Source organism: Sinohyriopsis cumingii, unplaced genomic scaffold (genome assembly GCF_028554795.1).
Source record: "Sinohyriopsis cumingii isolate HCF-2022 unplaced genomic scaffold, ASM2855479v2 utg002725l, whole genome shotgun sequence".
Classification (NCBI taxonomy): domain Eukaryota; kingdom Metazoa; phylum Mollusca; class Bivalvia; order Unionida; family Unionidae; genus Sinohyriopsis; species Sinohyriopsis cumingii.
Window position 1 is genome coordinate 569,906 of NW_028316283.1, and position 22,047 is coordinate 591,952.

At 34.7% G+C, this 22,047-nt stretch overlaps 1 protein-coding gene across 3 annotated transcripts in view; it reads left to right on the forward strand.

Moving 5' to 3' along the window:
* Positions 1-22,047, forward strand: part of LOC149770076 (C2 domain-containing protein 5-like) — a 163,840-nt gene that overhangs the window by 123,732 nt on the left and 18,061 nt on the right. For all 3 annotated transcript variants that reach the window (XM_089949439.1, XM_089949438.1, XM_089949440.1), the window contains 4 exons: positions 12,553-12,657; positions 13,711-13,839; positions 19,101-19,187; positions 21,422-21,605. In XM_089949439.1, the coding sequence (XP_089805565.1) occupies positions 12,553-12,657; positions 13,711-13,839; positions 19,101-19,187; positions 21,422-21,605 (505 nt within the window). The remainder of the gene's footprint in view (positions 1-12,552; positions 12,658-13,710; positions 13,840-19,100; positions 19,188-21,421; positions 21,606-22,047) is intronic.

Sequence of the window (22,047 nt, forward strand, 5' to 3'; positions counted from 1 at the left end):
TTGGCCAGGGTTCAAACCTGCAGCCTTCCATATCTGAGGCAAACGCTCTACCACTAGGCCACGAGAGTGATCCTGGGAATTCGCTATATTTATAGAAACTAGCCTGTCTGGCAACTAGTAATGTTTACAGATATGGCCTGACTGGAAACTAGCAGTGTTTACAGAAATGGTCTGACTGGAAACTAACTTATTTACAGAAACTAGCATGTCTTGGAAACATTATTGTTTACCAAAATGGCCTGTTTGGGAACTAGTCATATTGACAGAAACACCTAATTGTCAGCTGGCTATATTTACAGAAAATGACGTGAGTGCCATTATCATTATTTAGTAATATTGTTTTATTTTCTTTCATCCCAATATTTACTGTTTGAAATATGATCTGAATTTACAGATTTAACTAAAAGTAAAACAAAGTCTCCCTAGCATAGGGCTGCATTAGAAAAAACTGTCATGTAGCTGCAACACAAATCATAATATGGGTTTAATGCCTCTACTATCAAACTGCTTGCTTTAGCATGTGAGACAAAAAGCCTGCAATATTATAAATCCATGGTATTGTTATAAAAACCACTTTGTGTAATGATGAAACAGTATTAAACATCATGTTCATTATACCTGATGAACACTTGCAGTTTTTTGTTTGTAAAATAAGTATACAGAAGCAGATATATGACTTCTGAACATAATGAGGAGCAGATATTTTTAACCTACGTCATCAGCAGCAGTAACATCCACACCACCTTTGTGAAGGATGTTGACATCACTTATCTCCCCTTGTTGAATCAATGTGCATAACAAATTTGCATCTCTTGATTGCTTCAGCATCTGGAAAAGTAGTGATTTATTTAGAATGTGCATTAAAGCAGCTACAGTAACTCTTTTTTATCCATATAAATTCTTTACAAATACAGTATTCTAACATATTTTAAATGAAACAGTGTTTCTCATAAAGTATACATTAAAAAAATCCTATTTTGTTATGATAAAGATAATTATTATCTTGACTTTGTAAAGTAGTTGAAAAAATTGTGTATTTTATCTTTAGGAAGTGGGGTATATTTTGTCTTTGAGAAGTTGGTGGTAGATTGGATTAATTTTGTCCATCCATTTTGTCTGTGTATTCACCCTTCTGTCCTCTTTGTCTGTGCTACAGCTCCTTTACTGCTTTACCTGTTGACAGTTAAAATTGAACTGTGGCTGCATCTTGGGTGAACATGTGCAGTATGCCATAACTGGGTAACTGTGACCTGCTTTTTAGGATTTAATAATAATTGGCAAAAAATCAAGTTTAGGCTTAAATGTCAAAACCTCTTCACCAACTGCAACCACACTTAAACTGAGAATGTATAATAAGATTGACATTTGTTGTGTATTCAAATTCTGTGGCTGTACTTGCCAGGATTTAGTCAAAATTTCTAAAACGAATGGTGCCTTTCATTCCTATCAAGGCTTTAACTCCAATACCGTAACACCTATTGACATCAAACGTACACTGTGTATCCTTCAAGGAATGAACACAATTCATGCACCAAAATTAGGTGATCTTTTTTCCAAGATTTACTACAAATTGGTAAAATAATCATTTTCATGTTAAAATGTCAATTATTTCTTTACCTATTACTACTAAACTTATACTGAGGATGTATCATGGGGTGGATATGTGTCTGACTCTAAATCATGGTCACAGTGACCTACATTCAAGTATTTACTTAAAATTCTTTGTTAAACAAATTTTTCCTTCCCTTGTGGCTAAGCTGTAACTCCATTGCTCTTGTATTAATCAACCTCTTCATTGGGCATCACATGTAAATTAGCTATTGTGTAAGAAATATTTCAGAGAACTTCTGACTAAATTGATTGCCCATGTTGGTGTAGATGTCTACCTTGTTTTATCTTTACATGATTGGTGATCACACAAAATGTTTATGCATCCAATTAAATCACTTTCACAATTCTAGCCATATTACATCTTTCCAACTCTTATACTTTTTCATCTAGTTTTTTTAAAGTTTCACAGCTTCTTAAAGGTCACTGGCCACATATATTGTACAAACGTGTGATATTATTATAGTAATTTAAAAAAATGCATTTGTTATTTATGCACACCATACAAATGTTTAATTTGACTTAAAAATCCGCATTTTTAAATGAAAAAATTATTTGGCAATCTTTGTAAATAATTGGTTGTTTTCGCATGCCAAAAATGGATATAACATACATTTATCCCTTCTATTCAACCTAGCCATTCAGGTGTTTAATTTTCCCACGTAAATGTGTGTGTGTGTGTGTGTGTGTATATATATATATATATATATATATATATATATATATGACTTATTCTACAGATTTTAAGCATTTGATATGAGAAGTGGGATAGAAAGAGCATAAGTAAAATATGTCAAATAAAGATTACAGTAACATTACTATAGATGTAAAATATTAATGTTTAAAATAATCATGATACTTTATGAATGTGCAGAATGTAGACTGATCAAACTCTTTATTTAGCATTATTATAACCAATATGAAGTCAAAAGGATTTACAAAAAGAAATATGAGGTATTACTCTAGGACATCTATCATTTATAGGTGTACAAGGCTGTAGAATTAGTCATTTATATATATATATATATATATATATATATATATATATATATATATATATATATATATATATATATATATATATATACACACACACACACACCCCTTATTTACTGTATATATCAGGAAATGATAAAATAATTATTTGTTTTCCTGTCCAAGAACTTATGGTGAATCTTTTTTTCATCAAGGTATATGTCCCAAGACTTAAGAAACAAAATATTTTTGTGTTGAATTTGTGCCCCCTCCCACTGCACAGTACAATAAAATAGACAAACAAAACACTTATTTGAAAATAAAATGAAAGAAACTGACCTTGCATTGTTATTATTTATTTTGTATATGTAGCAGATGCCAGCTGGCATATGCATCCTTACTGTAGTGTGTATCACTTATGTCAGATAACAAAATTGCAAAAGAGATGGGAATATCACCCGATTGCTTGAAGGACCTGCCATTCACGCATGATATGTTATGAGGTGCATAATGACCAAGATAGTATTGGATCCAGGTTAAATATGTGACGGTTTCTCGCAAAAAAAAATTTATTTGAAAATACATTCACTGTGAGTGCAAATGATAATCTTTTTGCTAGCAAGGGTTACAAAAGTATTATTAAAGCAAGTTATTGCTGTGTATACTATTTACCCTGTAAACATCAATGCCCGTTTGTATCAGTTACGAATACATATGGCAAACAAATAGAAGCCTGGGTGATGAAGAAACACAACTGGCAGTGAGCAAGAAACTCATTGCTTAAACTTTCCGACAGGATATCAGATACAAAGGTTATTTTATTACAAAGCAAGCCAACCCTGGAAACTGACTTTATTTTCTTTTAAGTGTGCTGATTTTTTTATATAACGAAATCAGCTGAATAAGGAAGCCAACATTGGTTCCTTTGGATTCTTTAAAGTGTGCTGATTTCTATTTTTGTTTTTTTACAAAGTCAGCTGACATAGGGAAGCCAGCATTGATTCCTTTGAAATTGAAACAATGGAACAGTTTCGAAAGCGACACAATCTTGTGTTGTGCATGCACATCAATATAAGGCTGAACAGTGAATTAGTTTTCAAACATTTCATCTAAATTTTCCCTGTGTATAGTTTATAGTGTTTTATTTTCTGACAAGAAGAAGCATGTGCTTCATCTTGTGGGATAAATGTACATCATTTCTAGTTGGCATCCTCTATAGGTGGAAAATTGTAGCTAAGGGGAAGTAACAGCTTTGTATACTTCTGTTTTGAGTAATTAAATTATTATTTCTTCTTTACACTTGATAATATTTTTATTGTTTTTGTGCGAGTATACTACTTTTAATCATGTAATGCAAATCTGATGTAAAAAGAAAACTGTTAGAGTATGGCTGGTGACCTTTAAACACATTCTTTCAATCACCATGATCTCTCTTTTAATGCAGAAAGTTGCAGATTAAAAAAAATAGCTATAATTATTAATGGCTTTAGCAGTCACCTTAAATACATAAAGTCATTTGACTTACCTAATCTGTGTATCTTGAAACTGATATGTGTCATGCACCTAAAATGGGTTAATGTGACCCACTTTCTAGAATTTATTACAAAAATTATTAAAAGTCATGATTTTGATATAAGTTTAGTAGCTTTTCAAATTTTGCTAGCAAATTTGCACTGTTGATGTATCTTAGAGTGAAATTATTTGAAACATCAAAACTGGGTCTTTGGCCTCTTTTTCAGATTTTTAATATCACTTAAACTTGTTGCCTGTACTCAGATTTTAACATCATTTAAACTTATAAATTATCCCATAAATTAGAACATATTCTACACCAAGATATGCCACTTGTCTTGAATCCATTACTGTGAAGAAACAATAATCTGAGTTTAGCTCTTTTGGCCAGTGGTCAAGTGTGCTTATGGTTTGGCCTTGTATCTCCTGGCTGTTGGCCATCTGTCTTTCAGAACTTGTTCTTGAGGTTTCATTTTTGATCAGATTCTTTTTCAGACTTGGTATTTCAGTTTTTTGGTTGAGATTTGATTATGAGTGACACCAGTGCATATTAATATAGTGATCTAGCATCTGATTGGTTAAGCTTTTGGATATTCTGGATGCCTTATTTCTGATCAGATTTTGATCAGATTTGGTGTGTAAGCTTGTGAACTCTCTAGAGACATATTTTTGAACAGATTCTGATAAGATTTGCTTGTAACTATGGATCATAGAGATCTCAGCAGAATTCAACTATGAGCAAGAACCACACAATTTTGAGGATCCAAGCTGATCAGATGGTGGAAATCAAACTTGCAGCATTCTTGTCATGAATCCAATGCCTTAACACCTGAGTTCTGCAATCCACTTAGATGGGGCTATAACTGGTTTCCAGGTTATGACTTAGAGGTGTGGCTGCAGGAGGGTAAGGACAAACTAAGGAGACCATGCTGAATCAGGAGAGCTTGGGTAGGGAGAGATAAAGATGACAATGCTGGTTGTGTAAATGACTTGTTCTTTATATGATGAGAAAGTGATCAAAGAAAGAAGATTAATAATACCAACAATAATAGACAATGTAGCAATTATGTTCACAAAGTTTTTCTTTCTCTTCTGCAGTTTCATTACATTGCATGAATTTGCATTCACATGCTGACAAGTTTCAGTTACAGAGATGAACAAGATCAGACCCACTAGTTCCTCTTGTTTAATAAAGCACTGATGTAACTTATCATTCACCATTTTCAATTTCTTTTTATATTCTTTTCAATTTTCAATTCTGAAGCAAAGTAAGGCCTTGAGCCAAAATCATCATGTAGAATTAAATGGAATCTTTTATTTATTTTGTTTGAGGGGAAGCAGGAATGTCCTTTCAGTTTTTACAATGCATATCTAGTCCATCAGTTTGTGTCTGTCTGCAACAGAAAAGATTTGTATGCCCCTGCCATATTCTTTGGATTGTGACATATGGACTGTGTTACCCATGTATGGCCATGCTATCATGTTATTTTATTGATTAATTTGTAGCTTTTGCTCAATAGCTTTTGCTGTACATCATAGAGTAAAACCAAAGGTTTGTTAGTATAATCCCCCAACCCCCCGCTTAGGTCAAGTTTGATTTCAGCATTGACAAAATTTGACAAAGTAATGGCCACTCTGTGACTTAGAAGTTTGTCTTTCCATATTTTAAACCCATTTTCTTCACTTGAGACCATATTGATAGGAACATTTATATCATATGGACACATTTATTATTTTAGAAAATGCATCATATCTAGGTGAAAGATTATAAGCTTTAAATGATGAGAGTCTGTATAAACATAATTTATGGAGAGTCAGAAAAAATATTAAGACAAAGTTGAATCCAATTAAGAGAAATTTTTTAAAGATCTTCTATAGATACATGGAGAGAGAGAGAGAGAGACAGAGAGACAGAGACAGATACATACTCTGTGTATTTATCAGATCCTGGTAGGTATTATTTAATTGCTCTGTTGTCTTTGATAGGCCTAATAAATCACAATGAGCTCAGTTATCTTATTAAACATAACTGTGCATTTTTGCAGTTTGGACTGATGATTTTATTTCCCATGTATTTGTAATGATTCCATAAACAGATTGGGAATGTTAATCTTAGACTGGATACCTGTTGCTGAAATGATTCTGAACATTTTTCCTTATGCTCATTCCTTTATTTGGTGACAGTAGTAAATTGGATGGACTGGAGTCATACCTATCTCTTGTCACTGGTTCTGGCTAGAGATATCAGGTGAAATGGCTCAGGAGTTTGAGACCTTCTCACACATCTGTGTTAGAAAATGGTGGTAGATTGCCCAGGTAGAGTTAGGTAAGTCCTAGGTTCAAGTCCCTGTCTGACATTTGATGATCAATAACAGTAGTGGGATCACACATGCAGTCAGCTCTAAACTTGACAATTTTGGGGGAAAATTCAAATTTCTGCATACAGGGAAGATTTTACAAAGTCAGCATGGTAAGGCTTGCAAAAATAATATGCATTTTTATGTATTGTGTTTATTTTTTGGGGCATGCTGTTTTTTAAATTAGTGTGAATCTTACAATTACATGTCCTATAGATTCTGCACACATGATGCCATAAGTGAAAGTTAAAATTTTTGATTGTGAAATCACAACATCCTTTCAGCATAGAAATACCCTAGTATGAGGAAAGACAGTTAATAATTGTGGCTTTAAATTACAGTCTTTACAGTAATAATATTTGGCAAAGAAATATTGAGCATCGTCATGAATATTCATGATTTGTTTGGTCCATCAATACCTTTTATTAGCTTCATTTTAATCCTACCATACTTATTCACCTGTGGGAGATACAGGCTGACTGAAATGCAAATGCTTTTCATGAAGGACCCTTCAAAAAAATGTTTGTAATTTGCACCTGCATTTTTATAGTAATTTCATACTTTGTTTATTTTGTCTTTTGGCATTTTAATCAACTGACATGTAGCAGGTTTCTTTAGTGGAATGTACTAGAAAATCGTGGCCTATGCTTTAGTTGGAAATGTTTTCATATTTTGTGAATCTGTTACAGTTTTTATTAGGACCATCAACATGTCATGATAAGTCTTTTAGTGAAACCCCGTGTGTCTGTGCTTACCTATTCAAAAGCAGTAGCCATAGCAAACTTTTCAAACATGCCAACAAACTGTATGGCACTCATTCAAACCTATTTTCCTTGCCAAATATAAACCTGTTGACTCCCTGTTGGTTGATGTATTCTACAAATTTATTTTACATCAGATAAATAAGTAGGAAAGTAAGGAGGGGATACAGATTAAACCTTTTCAAATGCTTTTAAATGAAAGAACTTTTTGTTAAACTTGAAAGTGCTGTGTGTGTATGCATCATTAAGCTAGCCACATTTTATTTTGAATAGAATTTTGATTACCATTCTGTTGGACCATCTTGTGATGCTTTTTTCAAATGGCTCCTTATTCCATGACTCCTTATTCCATGGGTCCTTATTCCATGACTCCTTTTTCCATGACTCCTTATTCTGTGGCTTGTTATGCCATGTCTCCTTATTCCATGACTCCTTTTTCTATGACTCCTTATTCTGTGGCTCCTTATTCCATGGCTCCTTATTCTGTGGCTTGTTATGCCATGTCTCCTTATTCCATGACTCCTTTTTCCATGACTCCTTATTCCATGACACCTTATTCCATGACACCTTATTCCATGACTCCTTTTTCCATGACTCCTTATTCCATGGCCCCTTATTCCATGGCTCCTTATTCTGTGGCTTGTATGCCATGTGTCCTTATTCTATGACTCCTTTTTCTATGACTCCTTATTCTGTGACACCTTATTCCATGGCCCCTCATTCCATGGGTCATTATTCTGTGTTTCCTTATTCCATGATTTCCTTATTCCATGATTTAATTGCATTACTGTATAACTGGCTATTATTTTTGGTGCATCGCTTTAATGAAAAATTAGCAAAATTGGTTGACTAAACTTTTAACTTTTTGATATTTGTGTCAAGTTTACACTTCCTCACAAGTTTGTTCATTGCTTTGGGTTCAGTCTTTGCAATAAAACCTACCAACTATTGGGACATTCTTCATCTCTTGCAATCAAAAATTTAACTCTCTATCAGTTTGGCTGATGGTTTTGTCACGTTAAAAAGTCAATAATTTCCATTTCAGTCCAGTTTGTGAACTTTCAAAATTGCTTCAGAAATAGCTGAAATTCAGTGTTTTGCCATGTGCTGGTTTTAACAAAGGAATCTTCCTATGCAAGCAATGATTATATTGAGATTTAAGTTTCCAGTTGGAAATGTTGGTAAACATACAGAACTTGATACATACTGAATGCTTAAATAAAATTTATTCATGCCAGCATATGCATTCCTGGATTCTAATTTAAATAACATATGACCTCATGGGTCAACTGTAGGATTGGTTATAGATCACAACCGTTCACTATTATCAGCCTTCGTGCACGTTTATTATTGCGGCTGCACCTAAACTTTGTTTAGAAATGCCATGAAACTTTATACACACATTCATCTCAAGGTTCATTTGGTTCTAAATGACAACAGTTCCCTTCAGAAATACAAATGGTTATCAAGGCAGATGTTATAGCTATTTCTCTAGACTGGATGGTTGGAAATACCAACATGAGGTTTTCGCTAAAAAGCTTGTTATAGTTAGTTTTAAATGAAAATAGTATTGATCTGACCTCTGACATGACATCTTTGTGTTGAAAATCTTATCACTTCTTCTACTAAGTAGGTGGCCATAATGACATGGTGTTTTCCTAAAAGACTGATGATGTTCAATTGGTCATACCAGCCATTTTGAAAAGTTTTGTTATAGCTAATTCTCTAGACTGGATGGTTGTATTGACATAGGGTTTTCACTAAAAGACTTCTTAAGATACAAGTGATGCTTGATTTATGCCATAATTGCATAATTGAGGATATGGCATTAATCAAAATTGGTGTAAATCAGAAGTAATTTTCCCATAATTGGCAATAAATTGAAAGTGTGTAAATGGAATTGGCATATAGTGGGCATCACCTATGTGTACTGCTAAGACAATCTTTTTGTTGCCACTCCACCTGAATGGATGCCGATATCAAAATGGGGTTTTGACTTAAAGATTCTTATAACATCTAGTTGATCCTAAATGACAACGCTGCATATCTGACATTTATTATGTCTGCCATGGCATCCTTCTTGAAATCCTGTTATTGCTACTCTTTCTGAATGGAAAGTATTATCTACATGGGTTTTTCACCAGAAGACTTCTTTTGATGTCTAGTTGGTACTAAAAAAAATGGTTCTGCTCTTACATCTTATATGGCTGCTTCAGCTGTCTTGAAAAATCTTGTTGTCTCCACTCAGCCTGAAGAGATGTTCATATTAACATAGGCTTTTCAGTTTGGCCACTATGGCAGCCATCTTGAAAATCATGTTACTGCTTCTCCTTCTGAATGGAATGTCATATTGGCATGGGGTTTTCACCAGAAGACTTCATATGGTGTCAGATTGATCCCAAATGAAAATTGTAGACATCCAACATGGACACTACAGTGGTCATATTGAAAATCTGATTGCTATTCCATCTCAATGGAAAGTCATATCAGAAAGAAGTTTTTACAGGACTACTTATTATATATAGTTGGTCTTAAATAAAGATGTGTGCCAATCAGATATCAAATTTGGTTGCCATAGCAACCATTTTGAAAATCTTTTTGTTCTCTGCCAAGAAGAAAGTTATATCAGCATTGGGTTTTCACCAGAAGTCTTGTGATGTCTTGTTCTGGTCTAGTTATTACTAAATTAAAACACTGCCAATCTGACATCCAGCATGGCCATCATGCAGCAATCTTTAAAAAAAATCTTGTTATTGCAGCTTTTCATAAATTGCAGTCATATCAACATTGGGTTTTCACCAGAAGACATATAATGATATCTATTTGATCCTGAATAATAATGGTACTGATGTGACCTGAAATGTGGCTGCCACAATGAACATTTTGAAAATCTTGTCACTAATTCTCCATCATATCAGCATGGAGTTTTTGCCAAAAGCCTTCTGCTGGTGTCTGTTTTGTCCTATGAAAATGGTTCTGTTCTGACATCCAATATTGCTGCGACAGAAAATCTTACTGCTCAGGAATATCAGAGATGGTTTGAACACTGCAGTTGAAAAGAAGAAACGGTTTTATTTTTTATTCCAGGAAATTATTTTCAGACAGTTGAACATCAGTCCCATTTTCTCTAGCTGATTTCAGTACATAAAAAATTGCTGACATAACAATAACATGCAGATGCAGATCAGTATAATTTGTTGTAAATTCATACACCATAGACAAGTCCTAAGTTTTTGCCTTTGGATGACCGGAGGAATGATTTTCAAACTTTGCAATGATACATTCAAAAATCTTTTGCAATTGCTAATAAACCATGCATATTTTAGTCTTTTCTCTTTCTTTCAAGTCAGTTTGTTTTTGGTAATCTAGATGTAGTGTTGTGTCCAACTCCTGTGTGCTGATTGTTATTTGTTAACATAAAACAAAATACTCAGTTTATTTTCATGATTTATCAGGGGGAAAAAAGAGTATGATGGCATTTAAAAGAGTATGATGGCATTTAAAAGAGTATGATGACATTTAAAAGAGTGTGATGGCATCTAAAAGAGTGTGATGACATTTAAAAGAGTATGATGACATTTAAAAGAGTGTGATAGCATTTAAAAGAGTGTGATGACATTTAAAAGAGTATGATGACATTTAAAAGAGTATGATGGCATTTAAAAGAGTGTGTTGGCATCTAAAAGAGCATGATGACATTTAATAGAGTATGATGACATTTAAAAGAGTATGATGACATTTAAAAGAGTGTGATGGCATTTAAAAGAGTGTGATGGCATTTAAATGAGTATGATGACATTTAAGAGTGTGGTGGCATTTAAAAGAGTATGATGACATTTAAAAGAGTGTGATGGCATTTAAAAGAGTGTGATGGCATTTAAAAGAGTATGATGACATTTAAAAGAGTATGATGGCATTTAAAAGAGTATGATGGCATCTAAAAGAGTGTGATGACATTTAAAAGAGTGTGATGGCATTTAAAAGAGTATGATGGCATCTAAAAGAGTATGATGGCATTTAAAAGAGTATGATGACATTTAAAAGAGTATGATGACATTTAAAATAGTATGACATTTAAAAGAGTATGATGACATTTAAAAGAGTGTGATGCCATTTAAAAGAGTATGATGACATTTAAAGAGTATGATGACATTTAAAAGAGTGTGATGGCATTTAAAAGAGTATGATGACATTTAAAAGAGTGTGATGGCATTTAAAAGAGTATGATGACATTTAAAAGAGTATGATGACATTTAAAAGAGTGTGATGGCATTTAAAAGAGTATGATGGCATCTAAAAGAGTATGATGGCATTTAAAAGAGTATGATGACATTTAAAAGAGCATGATGACATTTTAAAGAGTCATGGCATTTAAAAGAGTATGATGGCATCTAAAAGAGTATGATGGCATTTAAAAGAGTATGATGACATTTAAAAGAGTGTGATGGCATCTAAAAGAGTGTGATGACATTTAAAAGAGTATGATGACATTTAAAAGAGTGTGATGGCATTTAAAAGAGTGTGAGGACATTTAAAAGAGTATGATGACATTTAAAAGAGAATGATGACATTTAAAAGAGTGTGATGGCATTTAAAAGAGTGTGATGGCACTTAAAAGAGTGTGATGGCATTTAAAAGAGCATGATGACATTTAAAAGAGTGTGATGGCATTTAAAAGAGTATGATACATTTAAAAGAGTGTGATGGCATTTAAAAGAGTATGATGACATTTAAGAGTGTGGTGGCATTTAAAAGAGTATGATGACATTTAAAAGAGCATGATGACATTTAAAAGAGTGTGATGGCATCTAAAAGAGTATGATGGCATCTAAAAGAGTATGATGACATTTATATTAAAAGTCAATCATTAGTTTATTAGCTTTAATTGACTTTTCAGGATCTAATATCCGGTAATATTAAAATCATTATACAAAAGATTATAATTCTTCTTAATCAGCAACTATTGATTCCCGAACCCATCCCCTTCCTCGAACTGTTAGTGTTATGTAAAAAATATAAATCTATTTAATTATCTTGCATACTTTCTTATGCTGCAATGCCAGTGTTTATTTACCATGTTACTCAAAAGTTTACAGGGTATAGTTTTGCAGCATGATTGACGATATTATAAGCATTTCAGTCATTACTGTGTGCATACAACATGCAGTCTGTAATGTATTCAACCCCAAAATCTCTTTGTACTTTGGATCCATTTACCTGAAAGAACTCAAAAACAATCATTCAAGATAATCATATTATAAAATAATTTTGCCAGATTTCAGTCTAGTGTCTGGAAATTACACTTATGATGTGTTCATAATTCAAGGTTTTCATTGCAGGACCCCTCCAACCAGCCAAGTCCCAGGAGTCTGACAACAGATGAAAGTGAGGATGAATCAGACCTTGACCTTTCTACAGGAAATAAAGAAGCTTTTGTGCTTGAGGTATGTTATATACAGAAGATCATTCATAAGGCTTTATTATAGATGTAAGTTATACGACTTGAAATGACATCTACAACTTGATTGACTGTTATGATAAATTTCATTTTCCAGTGAATTGGAATTTAAGTTATCACTACACTAATTGTTCCAGTCAGCTGTTATTACATCTTATTGCAGCTCCTAGGAAGATCATTAATATGTTTTTCTCTGATTTTTCCTGTGGATTTGCTTACCAGTGGAGAATGTTGCTTACATGCAATAGAAGACAGTATTAGAGTCTAAACAGAAAGTAACACATTGATTCATGTGCACCTTATGACTTTTGTGTAGGATGACGAGGCAAACTAGCATGATTCTGGAAAGCTTCAGTGCACTAAACATTCCAGTCATTTCATTCTGTTTCCACAAAATGTAACATAATCTTTGCTGATTTTGTTATATGTTGTGTCCAAGTCAGGGCCTCATATAAGTAATATTGTCTGGGTGCTGATTTTGTTACATGTTGTGTCCAAGTTAGGGCCTCACACAAGTAATATTGTCTGGGTGCTGATTTTGTTACATGTTGTGACCAAGCCAGGGCCTCATATAAGTAATATTGTCTGGGTGCTGATTTTGTTATGTCCAAGTTAGGGCCTCACATAAGTAAAATTGTCTGGGTGCTGATTTTGTTATGTCCAAGTTAGGGCCTCACATAAGTAAGATTGTCTGGGTGCTGATTTTGTTATGTTGTGTCCAAGTTAGGGCCTCACATAAGTAAGACTGTCAGGGTACATCTTACCGTATAACTTATTCACTGGATGTCATAAAAAATATTAGCAAATGAATGAAATTATAAGGAACTTAATTAGTTTATTGATTACTTAATGACATTTCTGTGTGGCATTACTAGATGTTATATTTGCCATGTGATATTTCTCATAAGACATTAAGACAATAATGTAAAATTATATACAAATGTTATAAATCCTTGTATAAGACAATAATGTACAGTTATAGAAAGTGTTATAAGTCCTTTTAAAGGCCAGAAATTAAATGTTTTAAAATATTTGTTAGGTTGATGACACCAAAGATGAAAGCATCAAATCCATGCTGTTGGACAGCCACCCACCTCCAGGGATTCAGGTGTGCAACACAAGGACCATGCCAGGAACACCTGCTTCTAATTTCTCCTTCAATATACAGGTATCTGTCTCATTTGTTTGTATCTGTCTGCCTACTTGTCTATCAACCTTCATGCTTTTTACTGTCTTTCTGTCTCTTTTCTCTTCCTCACCATTTCTTTCTTGGTGAGTTTACTTGTGTCTGTCCACTGCGCTGTCTGACTGTCTATCTTCATGGCTTGTCTTTACAATTCATTGATATCTCACCCACATCTGCATGGGTTCAAGTCTCAGGCTTGGCCAATGTGGGTATGTGAGAGAGCAGTGGTTCTTCTTGGTGTTTCCCCAAGTTCTTCCTCCACTAGATATATTGGGTGCCATGTATAACCTATCAAGTCCTGAACAGTTCCATTAAACCCACAACAACTGTCTGTCTCTCCATTGCTAAAAATTTAATACGTAAATTTGGATCTTTATGCAAAGATTCAAGGGCCTAAATATTAATTTTACTAGCAGTAATATATTATGTGTCAGTAATGACTTGCTTATCTCTTCTGGGAGACAAGCCCCCTTTTCCAAGCTCATAATTCCAACTTCCAATTTGATGAAAAGTTCCAGAACAGGTAGAACAGAAAGAACACAGACCCAGTCTGACTCCCATGTCATAGGCCCACGTGGATTACTTGTCACCTTTTCCTTGGATTTTATTTGCATTAGATCTATGCTGTTTGCTAATGGAAAATTGCCTTTGTTTTCATGTTAAAAGATGATTTTTGCCAATTATTTTCAATTTCCATATTGACCAAGTGATCAACTCTGTCCTCTCAATGATTTATTTATTATCTCCTCAGTCCACTCATTCCCTACATGTTGTCTCAAGATTGGAGGGACCAGTAACATCAGTCTCTTGCAGCAGTTCCTGTTCCCTCAGATGTCTCAGTCATCACAAAAAATACATACCATTAAGGAAGGCTACCAGTTTTATATCCAGGAACATCCTATTTTTTGATGGATTCCCATCGTCTTTCATCACTCAAAGCTGGCTCAATTAGGATATGAGTTGGACGCCCTTCTAAAGAAGGATGCAGTATAGAGGGTGTAAAAAGACCAGTCTCTGACTTTCTACTCTTGGATTTTCCTGGTTTCCAAGAAAGGCAGAAAGTTTCAGCTTATCATCAGTCTTTCCACCTTAAGCACATTCCTGTGGTAGAAGCAATTCAAGATGGACTCAGGAATGCCATATGGCCCTGCACCTTTGCAGTTTCGACCTTTGACCTTCTGGATGCTTAATTCACGTCCCCATTTTCATTCTCCACATGAAGTACCTTCAGTTTTGCAGAAGGCTCTTAATTCAGCACTGTGGTCCTTCAGCCTAGCCTCAACCCCCAATCTTTTACCAGGTTAATGATTGTAGTTGCAGACAACCTGAGATCTCAAAGGATCACCATCCTCCAATACATAAATGACTGTTTGATACACAATATCCTCAGAGTCCTTCTTGCAAGATCTGACCCTTTCTTGCTCAACATTGACTCAGCTAGTGCTCATCTGGAGCTAGAAGAGATAATTCTTAAGGGCTTATGGTCCAAAGAAGAAGCTACCCTTCTCATACACAATTTGGAAATGTTGTTGTTGTTGTTGTTGTAGGGTTTAATGCCATTTTTCAGCACACGATAGGCTATACATGGCGGCCAGTATTAACGGTGGAGGAAGAACCCGGGAAAACCCCGGAAAGAACCACCGACCCACGAGAAGCTGCTGGCAAGCTTTCTCACATACCCACATTAGCCGAATCTGAGACTCGAACCCATGCAGACAGAGGTGAGATGGCAGTAATCTGTAACGGAGAGCGCTTTAGACCACTCGGCCACTCGGGGCCCCCATTTGGAAATGTGGCCAGTAGTTTTATCCCTACAGGGGTTATGTCAACCAATAATGTCATGGTAGTTGTTTTGATGCTCTCCTCCAATAACATGTCAGTAGCAGCATACCTTAGGCAACAAGGAGGAATGTTCCCTCTCTTTACATGTATAATTGTGACCTCCTTCACTGGGCAGCCACATAGATCACCCTCTGTGTCTGCCACATTCTGGGCAAAAGATATATTCTGGAGGATAGGGTGGTAGTCACAGCATAGTCTCAGCACCAATCCATTGCTGGGTCTTCTTTGTTTAGGCTGTGTGGAAAGATATCAGTGGACAGTATTTACAACAAGGTTGAACAACAAGTTCCCCTTTTATGTCTCTCCAGTCCAGTCCCAGATCAGATGGCTTGAGCAGTTTGACTATGCCTTCCCACCAATTAGAATGATTTTGCAAGTGTTCCACAAAGTCAGGACCTCCACTGCTTGGCTTATTCTGGTAGCCCTTTTCTGGCCCCTACAATTGTGATTCATCCAGTCACTGATCCTGTTGGTAGACAGATCCAGATGATTACCTGAAAGGAAGGACCTGCTGTCCCAGAACAGAGGATCTCTTTTCCACAGCAACCTTCAAATTCTCCACCTTCACAGTTTACTCATCTCAAGCGATCAGGACCAGTTTTTCAACATCCATGCTAAAAGATGGTCCACTTCTAAGGCAAACAATACAAAGTGGAGAATCTTATGCAGTTGATGCCATAGGAAATGTATTCATCTTCATTGTCCCCCACTGAATGTAGTAGCAGACTTTCTCCTCTTCCTTTTCAAGGAGAGAGAATGTAGGGTTTCCACCATTAATGACAAAAGGGTGGCCCTGTCAGACATTCTTAAGTTCTTAAAGGGTCCATCTTTTGTCTCAGACCCTCAATTTATAAATTATTTTGAGCTTCAGAGATCAGTATCTCACTCGCTGATGCCAAGACCCCTTATGAACCATTGAGTGAAGCCTCCTTTGAGAACCTTACACTTAAAACTGTCTTTTTACTCTCCCTAGCATCTCTGGGAGAATGAGTGAACTTAATGCATTGTATGTAGAAAAGGATCATTTATGATTCAGTGGTGTATAATTATGAGTCAGTTTTTCTCCTTTGCAACTGGGTTTCTGGCAGAGGGCCAGCTGTTTCTGGTAGCTCCACTTTCTGTTGAGATCCTCAGTCTCAGTGCCAGGGATATTCAGGATTGGTTTCTCTGCTGAATTAGAGCTTTGTGGTTTTAGTTGTCTGCTTCAGAAGAGAGTAGAAAGGATTGGAAGCATCTCTTCCTGCCTTTTAAGGGCTATGCTGATATTTCAGCATCTACTATCTGCAGGTGGGCTGTACTCATTATCATGAAAGCATATTAGTCCCTCACATAGATGGGCCATCCTGTCATGAAAATTAAGGCCAATAAAATCAGGGCTGTTGCCACTTCCTGTGTTGATTTTAATCATTCTTTATTGGAGGATGTTATGAGAGCTGAGCTTTGGTAGTCTACTTTCTCCTCCTTTTACCTTTTGTCTTTGGAACGAAGGCATTTTTTCATTTTCTGCCAGATGACAGTAGTGAACACTCCTACCATAGTAGTATGTCAGTTTATACCAGTTCCTTGAGGCCATCAGCCTCCCTCTGAACTGGCAAATTCAGCACGGCAGTAGTGACAGGTAATGTATTATTACTATTAAAATGATTATCTGGGGTGTGTAAAATTAATTTGAATTATGCAATACTTTCCTATCACTATTGCAAGATTGCCTCCAAAGCTTATCCTAGGTTCATCAGAGAGTAGTAATCCACTTGGATCTGTGAGCTTTCCTTCTTAAGAGAGATTGGAATGATGAACATTGATGAGTGGACTTGCATCCAGAAGAGTTTAGCAAGGTAGTAGTGACAGGTAAGTATTACATATTTAAAATTAATTTACCACACACACTCCCAAAAGCTCCAACAAAACAACATACTTTGTCTGCAGAAGTCAAGTTTATCATAAAAATTGTGTGGGTTTTGAACCACCCTTCTCTCTCCACCCTCCATGGTATCTTAATCTTTACAAGATTCTTTCCATCACTAGGATACCAGTTTCCATTTACAGGCATTGGTATTGGTACATTATGTGATGGTAGATCAGGGTCAATGTTATTTGCAGTTGAATCTGACTTGTAAAAGTGAGTATATAAGGTAGTTCATCACTACTATTTTGGATATATACTGTACTTGTACAGCAGTGCATACTGTTTCCATAATTTGCCATCCCCACCAATGTTCAAAGATATATTTTCTGAACCTATTTGACTTGGGCCTCATAACTATTTAAACACATGGCAAAATTCCATACAGTCTTTTAGGTCCTTGGGCCTTATAACTATTTAAACACATGGCAAATTTCCATACAGTCTTATAGGGCCTTGGGCCTTATAACTATTTAAACACATGGCAAAATTCCATACAGTCTTCTAGGTCCTTGGGCCTTATAACTATTTAAACACATGGCAAAATTCCATACAGTCTTCTAGGTCCTTGGGCCTTATAACTATTTAAACACATGGCAAAATTCCATACAGTCTTTTAGGTCCTTGGGCCTTATAACTATTTAAACACATGGCAAAATTCCATACAGTCTTTTAGGTCCTTGGGCCTGATAACTATTTAAACACATGGCAAAATTCCATAGTCTTATAGGTCCTTGGGCCTTATAACTATTTAAACACATGGCAAAATTCCATACAGTCTTATAGGTCCTTGGGCCTTATAACTATTTAAACACATGGTAAATTTCCATACAGTCTTATAGGTCCTTGGGCCTTGTAACTATTTAAACACATGGCAAAATTCATTACAATTTTATTGGTCCTTGGGCCCTGTAACTATTTAAACACATGGCAAAATTCCATACAATTTTATTGGTCCTTGGGCCCTCTAACTATTTAAAAACATGGCAAAATTCCATACAGTGTTATAGGTCCTTGGGCCCTGTAATTATTTAAGCAAATGAGAAAATTCCATACAGTGTTATAGATCCACCTGGCATGTTTCAGTTTCAAAGGCTGATCCCTCTGCAGTCCATTCTGTTAGGTTTTAACATTATCAAACATTCTCATACATTAGTAGTTCAGAAAATCATTATGGCTCCCTTTTGCAAATTGAGTTTTACGAATGATTTAATTTTTTTATGACTTTTATTGTTTGGCTGTTGAACAGATTGTAAAAAAAATTGAGCCAAATTTGTGGAAATAAATATTAAAGTAAAATAATTTGTAGCAAAGAAAATATTTTGTATAGCTAGCTCTACATTATTAGGAACAGCTTGGCATTAAACAGCTTCAGTTATTTTTATATGTGACTTCTTTATTTGACCGATCATATAGCACTGTACATTTGCCATTTTTTGTCACTCATGGAAATCCACTGAGGTGAGCTTTTTCTTTCATATCAATGATTTTGTTTAAGATGTTCACACAAGTATGGAGGAGAGAGGTCCTGTTTGATCAGCAGATGAAACAAGATTTTACAGAGATATTTGAATGTTTGTTGAGGGTCAGTATGAGTTCTATTTATTCTGTCTTATTTGGTGATACCATCTTTTGTTATGTTTGGATGACCTAATGTGCTAATTAGTGATATTGTTTTTTTGGAAAAAGTTACCCTTCATCTTTGGATGCCAACAAGTAATTATCTTTCTTGTTGTACATAGGCTTAGGAGAAAAATTATTCATCAAAACTCTCAGAAAATACTTGTTAGGGGTGAGGAACAGTTTCATTTCAAAGCCTATTTCCATATGTAGGCTCAATACATGTACAGTATCATAGTTTCTTTCAATATGGATATAATGTACAGCAACCTCAGTGTAAGTCAATCCAGAGACAGTTATGTTATTGAGACCTAATATCCAGATATGATTGACATTATACCAACAAATAGTAATATGTATAGTGTGACCCCACTATAGCATGCTCCATTATAACACAAATTCGGATATAACATGGTCATGACCTGGTTCCCAAAATTCATATACATGTATTTTCTCATACAAGAAAAAAAAAATCATTCTCAAAAGTATGAATATACCATAAAAAGTTTATTAAAATTTTTTGGAAGAGATTGCATATGAATAATACAAGATGATTGTGGCATGGCTCCTAAAAATTTTTATGTATTTTTCTTGTACACGAAAAAATAGTTTCTTTAATTACAAATAAATAACGTGTAAAAAATGTATTCAGGGATCATACAGGTCTTCACCAATGTCACAAATTATGATTTTTTTGGTCCTTATTGGCAGCAAAATATACCATCTGGCAACATTGTTGGCTGGTCAAACTTGTATATACAACCATTGCTTTGGAGTGGAGAAATTCAGAGGCACCCTGAAAGGAATCCACAACCTTGATATGAAATGCACTGAAAATTTATCTATTGTTACATGAACAAATTCTTTGTTCATATTGACAATCCATCTTAACAGTGCATTGTTATCTCATAATCCACTTATGTTGACATCTAACATGAGTTCTGTATGCTGTCAGATATCCGCTTTTTATTGTTGACATTTCTGGTAGCTTAAAATGCATACTAACTTTTACCGACTTGGGATGTACTGAAAAGTAGATGTGCTTCATCATTCGTTACATGACTGCTATTTTTTTTCACTGAATTCAGACCTATATGACCTCTGACAACATTATTGAATATTTTAAATTTGTGTGTGTGCATATTTTTGATGGAATTACTTGTATTGTGGATTCATTGTATATGATGAGATTTGCGGGTGAGTACACAGTGTTGATACTCTATTCATACAATACATTAGACATGTATCTATAAACAGTATACATGTATATGTACCAATGCATGGTTCTCTGAATAAAGTAAAATATTATCTATGCATTCTCTGTTTTCACTATAGGTGAATTTCTCATTTAACTGTGCAAATGAAGTATGTATATTTGTGCCCGCATTTATTACCTACCCCACCTCAATTTTTTTTTGGTACATGCATCATTTTCTTCAGCTAAATGATCTGGTTGCTTATAACACGGTTCTAATGGCTCCCAGGTACCATGTTATAGCAGGGTCACACTGTATTTGTCAACACCTTTGAAAAGAAGCTTTTGTTGTTTTTTTCACAACATTTATATTGTGTACTTTGTTTGTGTTGTATTGGAGTAAGCTTAAATAAGAATTAAAAACTTTTTTAATCATACCATTATTCTTAATGTAAATTTTGAAATAAAGGCAAATGATTATGGAGGTGTTGTCAAGAATTTTATAGAACGCTTTGTTTTCTTGCCATAAATTTATACCACAAAAGACATGGCATAGCAGTCACACTATCACATGTTCAACCACTTGTATGTCTTTAGTCTATCAACCACTTGTATGTCTTTAGTCTTTGTTCTAAATTGTCACATGTCTCAAGTTGATAATCATTATACACAGAACGTGTTACAGTAGAAATTGAGTATCCCAAATGATGTATATTAAAATGTCAAAGGTGAAGGTCAAATAGATGGCAGCCTTTATTGCAGATACAATTAAGAATTTTTAATTTTCTCTTAAACCTTATCTCCTGTGCCTTGTTTTGAGTTTCTACAGACTGTTTTAATATATAGAGAATTTGTTATATTGTTCTATAATTTCATTTGTTAAGGATGTTGATAAGTGAATAGTACAGTCAACTTTTCTGACAAAAATCTGTTATGATTAAACTTGAAGTTCTTCTGCATTTATCTTACTTGAACATGCATTATTTTATATAATGATATTACAGAAGCTGTATTTCAAATTGAGGAAGATGACTCCATGCTGTTTATGTGGTCTGACCTTCAATGTGGAAGTGCCAGATGAAGATGAAATACAGATCACAGTCAGTGGGGTTTGTGTGGGGTTACAAGACAGAATAAATACATCCTCTGTGGACATAGCAGCAGCCAGCAAATCCCTACTCAAGCCTAGTAATGTCTCAGTTATCTTCTCACTTGCAGTATCTTTTAAAAAATCCAAGACATAGAAGTCATAATGTTCAGATCATAATGTAAATTTACAGTCTACAATGATTGTACGTACTGATTGAAACTGTTTTAAAAAATCCATCATTAACCTGTCATATATAATGACTGTATATGTCTATATCTATCTATGTATATATCTATGCATGTGTGTATGTGTGTCTGTGTGTGTGTGTGTGTGTGTGTATATATATATATATATATATACCACATACATGCATACATTAAAAATAACATGGCTTTTAAAGTGTTGGTATAAATCAATTTGATATACCAATACTATTGGTATATCCAATTGTGATCCACCCATTGTGCAATAATCATATATAAACATCATATATAAACATTTTTGGAACTGTGTGCTGTTGATTCTAGGCATAGAGATCAA